Below are 5,898 nucleotides of genomic sequence, written 5' to 3'. Positions count from 1 at the left end.
GTACAGAGTACAGTCAACGATAGCACTTAGCACGATAGCCACAGTCAACGATAGCACTTAACATGATAGCCACAGTCAACGATAGCACTTTCCCTGACAACAGCTAGCCTGGACATCCAGAGTCCTTGTGAGAGCAGAATTTGAATATTCTCAGCGAGTCACTCATGCACATTACCCATGCCGTTGGAGTCGAGCTGTACCAATCACATCGGTGCGTCTGATATAAGTAGCTAGGCCAGAGGCAAGCCAAACAGACGGCGACATCGCTGCTGCGTCGAAGTACGGAATCAGACAGTAAACATTGGTTGTAGTGTTGTCCAATATTGCGTGCAGTGATATTTTCAAATGCATGCTTGGGGGGGGTCACCCCTCGAGTTGGGCCATTTTCATTGGCCGTGAATCTTTCTAGATTTGGGTGTGGATTTCCAGGCTAGAGAATAGCCCGCCACTGTGAGTTTTTCCATCAGCATGAGTCATATTATGCTACTGACGTTAACTGCCTTTCTCGGACTCAACAGCAGATCAGAGACAGATGTTTCACAGTAATCTCTATCACATCCATCCGTATATTCACATGCAGATCACTGCCAGTGCCAACGCACTCCACACCAGGGTCAATGCTACTCCGCCATCCCTTAAGCCGCATTCACATACGTCGCTACTCGCCCATCTCTGAGCGAGAACTGTCAATGGAATGTGAATGTGTTCTAGCGGAATGTGGCCAGGCCAGGCGATGCGAGGACTAGCGATGCGATGTGGGCGGGTACGGAGATAAAATTATTTTAACTTTCAGCGATGCGAGTGAAGCGAGTACCAAATCAGAATGTAGAATAGAGATGATTGACAGTTAACGGACATGTTTGCAACATAGACTGTACCGACGCCGGCAGCAGATATTTTTTTCTGCCAGCGAGTAGAATTTCGGCGAGAAGCGAGGAGCGATGGGCGAGTAGCGACGTATGTGACTCCCCCTTTAGACACTGAAACACTCTTTGTTTCTCAAGAATCGGGGACATGACAAGCCCACTTCACAGTGATCTATTAGTTTGAATGCCATTCCTTCTCAAATCTCAAAGTCCTTCTCAAATCTCAAAGTCCTTCTCAAAGCCAATAGTGATTTACATTTACCAACTCAAAATCACCATTCTCTTACCACCTGCTATCTTTTCCACCGTTTCTCCTGACCAAAGTCAGTTTTTTTAGGCGATGCTGCAAAACTTAACGGGCCTTGCCAGGTCAATTAAAACCAGAGAGAGAGAGTGAGACAAAAACAAACTAAAAAAAAAAAAACGTGACAAAAACCCAAACGACAGGATTCAGCCTTTGTGAGAGCTGACACACTCACATCCCCTCCTCCTGCCTGTCCGTCAGCGGGTGGTGCTGATGCTGAGGATGCAGCATCGCCGCGGGGACCGAGCACCGAGCAGAGGATGCTGGCCCAAGCCCTTCTCTGGCTCTGGATGTGATGACCGCGGGGGAAAAGCAGCTGTCCACTGCTGAAAGCTACATCTTCATTAACCTCACAGGCAGTGGGACGCCATCTCCAGCCAGGCCGCAAGCTGTTTTTTGAACACTGGCAAGGAGACTCTTTAGAAACAGCATTTATCATTCTAATTGTGCTTAACTGCATTTGCACCCCCCTCCCACCCCCCCACCCCCCCACCCCCGCCTTCTGGAAGCGTCTTAAGGAGCACTACACAGCCTTACGAGGGCATTTTATAAATTAACCCTTTAATTTATTACAGACCTTTTAAACAATGTAACATTTCAAGGAAACTAGTTCTGTCATGGTTACAATCTCACAAGTAAAGGTGATGCCTCTGCGGAAGATGACGTAACTGAAATGTAATGAATGGATGGCCTTTGATAATTTTCCCCAGATTTGACAGGTAATGCTGTGTGTGTGTGTGTGTGTGTGATCATTTTCCCCAGATTTGACAGGTAATGCTGTGTGTGTGTGTGTGTGTGTGTGTGTGTGTCTGTGTGTGTGTGTGTGTGTGGGTGTGTGTGTCTGTCTGTGTGTGTGTCTGTGTGTGTGTGTGTGTGTGTGTGTTTGCCCACACTATCCCTGCTGATCATGCATCATACAGGGTCATAGTCCAGCATAAACAGAATACATATTTAATAAAAGGCACTCTCAATGTCATAAATAAAACAGTGCATACATAAAATATATACAGTAAGTGCGTCCCCTCATTTAGTGTATAATAATGAAGTATGTTTTGAATAATGGGATGACATTATTGCTACTTGTCTTAGGCCCTGCAACATGGCTTTAGTTTTGCTGTTTTGTTTTTGTTTTATGAGGTATAGCAATTGTTCTCACTCTCAGCTAATTTTATATCTTAACTCTAACATGCATTTGATTACCATGTGCAATAGGCTGTGTGTGTGTGTGTGTGTATGTGTGTGTGTGTGTGTGTGTCTGAGAGACAGAGAGAGAGAGAGAGAGAATGTGTGTGTGTATGAGAGAGAGAGAGAGATACAGAGAGAGAGAGAGAGAGTGTGTATGTGTGAGAGAGAGAGAAAGTGTATGTTGTACGCTCATATAAAAAGTGATTTGGTGCTGCTTATCCACCTTGTGACGTTACAAACCATACGGTTTCTTGCGGTCAGGGTGTAAGAGTTCAGTGTTGTTTTAGGTACAGTACATTGTTCTGTGATCAAGAAACCAGTAAAACATGCATCAGTTTTCTTCAGGTAAAACTTCTAAGATCTACTGGACATTCTGGACTAGAAGCATGGCTTCTCCTTTTTAAATAAATAATAATCTTATTTATCATATATGATGACGACCCTCTGGCTGCCACTTTCCTCAGGGGTTTGATATTCCCAGAATGCCCCTGGTCCCAGTGGGGTGGGTAGTAGACTGCTTGCATAGCTGATGGACTCTAATTAATTGTGTTGGTACGTATAGAGGGCCGTTGGGAACCTGACAAATTGCAAATTTAGTCATTCCATCAAGCTCTGAGCTTCCTGCCAAAATGGCAACCGGCTGAAGCGTGTGTTTTACAGGAGGGCCGGACAGAGCCAGGAGTCTATTCAAATGCGCCGGGACCAGACAAACTGGATAGCTGCAGCAGTCGACAAAGCTAATGATTTAATTATGTGAGCTTATTTGCTAATTAAAGTGCATTCATCTTTTAGTGCTTAGACTGTAAAGTGCTAAATGCATGTAGCCAGTCCTTGCCTATGTGTCTTCACTCTAAGTTTTGCTGAGCTGATGCTATCGGTACTACTATATTGGGGGGCGAAAGTCATCTGTCTTTCCAGCATTTTTGTCCACATCTCTCAAACAGCACACTGTATGTCCGCGTGACACAAGTCTTTGTTTACTACTACATTCATTCGGCTGGGTTTTAGATCTACGCTAAGTTCCATCCATGGGGAAAGACTTGAGCAGCTGGGGTAAGAGCAAACCAGACGACAGGTACAACAGACCCTAGTCCTCCTGGGGCATGAACATCCTAAGTGCAAACGAGCTGTCTCTGTCTCGGCCTCTGCGCAAGTCTCTCCATCCACATTTCCAATGTGGAAGATACTGAGTTTTATTATAAATTAATGCCAGCATAGTTGAAGGGGTTGTTGCAGCTGTCATTTAGAATAGCGTTACGTTTTATAAGTGTTTTTATTTTTACGTGCTGTTTCGTGCGGTGTGTGTGTCTCAGGGCATCCCGTTCTTCTCGCTGGTCCAGTTCCCGTTGCTCTTGTCCAGCGAGACGTTGCTGTCGCCCTTGTTGGCCTCGTTGGCCTTCTGCGCAGCCGCCTCGACACTATCCATGATGTGCTTATCTCCTTGTTCCGTCTCCCGGTTGTAGTAGTAGTTGAAGTTGGAGACGATGACGGGCACGGGGAGGGCGATGGTCAGCACGCCGGCGATGGCACACAGGGTGCCCACCATCTTGCCCCCCATCGTGATTGGGGTCATGTCGCCGTACCCGACGGTAGTCATAGTCACCACCGCCCACCAGAAGCCCTCTGGGATGCTGACGAATGCTGTGTCGGGCTCGTCGACCTCGGCGAAGTAGATGGCACTGGAGAAGAGGATGACTCCGATGAAGAGGAAGAACATGAGCAGGCCCAACTCCCTCAAGCTGGCCCTCAAGGTCCAGCCCAGGATCTGGAGCCCCTTGGAGTGCCGCGACAGCTTGAAGATGCGGAACACCCTCACCAGGCGGATGACCCGCAGGATGGCCAGAGACATGTTCTGCCCGGCGGCCTCTTCGTCTGGCGTGGTCATCAGATCCGTTGCCAGGGTGATGAAATAGGGGACGATGGAGAAGATGTCGATGACGTTCATCATGTTGTGGAAGAACTTGCTCTTGCTTGGGCAGCAGACGAAGCGCACGCTCAGCTCGAAGATGAACCAGATGATGCAGATCGTCTCTATGATGAAGAACGGGTCGGAGAACGTCTGGGCGAGGGTTTTAGGCGCCGCGCTCGGCGGCAGGAGGACACCGTTGGCATCAGTTCGGTTGCCCTGGGGAAGCTGGACGGTAGTGTCCAGGTCGTCACGGAACTCCGGTAATGTCTCCAAGCAGAAGACAACGATAGAGATTGTGATGACGGTGACGGACACCAAGGCCACCAACCGAGCTGCGCTGGAACTTTCCGGATACTCAAACAGCAGCCAGAACTGCTTGTGGATCTCCTTGGTGGGCAGGGCGGCCTCAGGCTCCTTTACAAAACCCTCCTCCTCTCGGAACTGTTCGATAGCGTCCGCACCGAGCTCATAGAAAACAATCTCATCGGCAAATATTTCCAGCGGAACGTTCGCGGGTCTTCGGATCTTGCCACCGGATTGGTAAAAGTATAGAATTCCATCAAAGGCAGGCCGGTTGCGGTCAAAAAAGTATTCGTTCTTCATCGGGTCAAAATGGTACATCCTCTTCTTCGGATCGCCGAGAAGCGTGTCGGGGAACTGGGTCAGGGTTTTGAGCTGCGTCTCGTACTTCATGCCCGACACGTTGATGACGACCTTCTGCTCTCCGTCCTCCTGCTTGAAGCTGTGCTTCTCGCCGAAGGCGTCGTCGCAGAAGTCCTTGGCGGCCTTGCTGAAGACGCTGTCGCAGGGGCTGCCCTCGCTGTGCATGAGCACCTTCCAGTTGGAGATGAGGCTGTTGCAGCTGGAGTTGACCCGCTTGTTGAGGACGGGCGTCGCGCCCGGCGAGAATCCCCCCTGCTGCTGCCCCGTGGGCTGGCGCCGCTGGGGGGAGCTCGAGGCCGACGCGACCACGCGATTGGTCACCCCGTGGTGGTCGGGCGCGTCTGAGGTGGGTGAGGTGGGGTACCCCGAGTCGCTGGGGTCACCCATGTTGAGGCCGACGTCATCCAGGTTTTCGAAGTTGACCAGGGGGACCTCCATTGCCGCCCTGCCCTCCCCAGCGACCGAGAGTGCTGCCTAACCCAGGGTGATGAGGCAATTGAGGGGGGGTGGCGGGGGGGCGGCGGGGGGGCACCCACAGTCAGGGCAATGGGGAAGGGTGCACTGGATCAGCTAGCATCCAGGCAGGGCCAACGACAAGAGTTCTCCAGATCCCAGTCTGTGAACACAAACACAAATAGCAAAACATTAGCAGGACTGCGCCATATTTGACTGAAACTACATAATGTCATAGTCTGGCCACAACAAAGACAGAACACAAATGTGATACTGAAGCAGCATTTCAGACCTACAAACACAAGATAAAACCAGAAAACATCAGCCTGACCTTTTCCATGTTTTACATTTTTTTGTATACTGTACGTATTTGACTTATATCCCAATTACACTGTAAAAATGACAGCACACAGATCTAACTGAAGCAGCTTTTTTCCAGATTATGGGAACAGCATGGTAGCGTTAAAGAAAAGAAAAAGAAAATGTAAAGCAATAATTTACATGGCTGGAAAGAGAAT

General features: G+C 49.2%; 1 protein-coding gene across 1 annotated transcript; it reads right to left on the bottom strand.

Annotated features, from left to right (window-relative positions):
* Window positions 1–3,664: 3,664 nt before the first annotated feature.
* Window positions 3,665–5,365, bottom strand: LOC134074808 (potassium voltage-gated channel subfamily A member 10-like). Its single transcript, XM_062530495.1, has one exon. The coding sequence runs from the start codon at window positions 5,363–5,365 to the stop codon at window positions 3,665–3,667; it is 1,701 nt and encodes a 566-aa protein (XP_062386479.1).
* Between the last annotated feature and the right edge of the window lie 533 nt (window positions 5,366–5,898).

Source organism: Sardina pilchardus, unplaced genomic scaffold (genome assembly GCF_963854185.1).
Source record: "Sardina pilchardus unplaced genomic scaffold, fSarPil1.1 HAP1_SCAFFOLD_259, whole genome shotgun sequence".
NCBI classification, from domain to species: Eukaryota; Metazoa; Chordata; class Actinopteri; order Clupeiformes; family Clupeidae; genus Sardina; species Sardina pilchardus.
The sequence above is the reverse complement of the archived record's forward strand: the minus strand, read 5'-3'. Positions and strand labels throughout refer to the sequence as shown.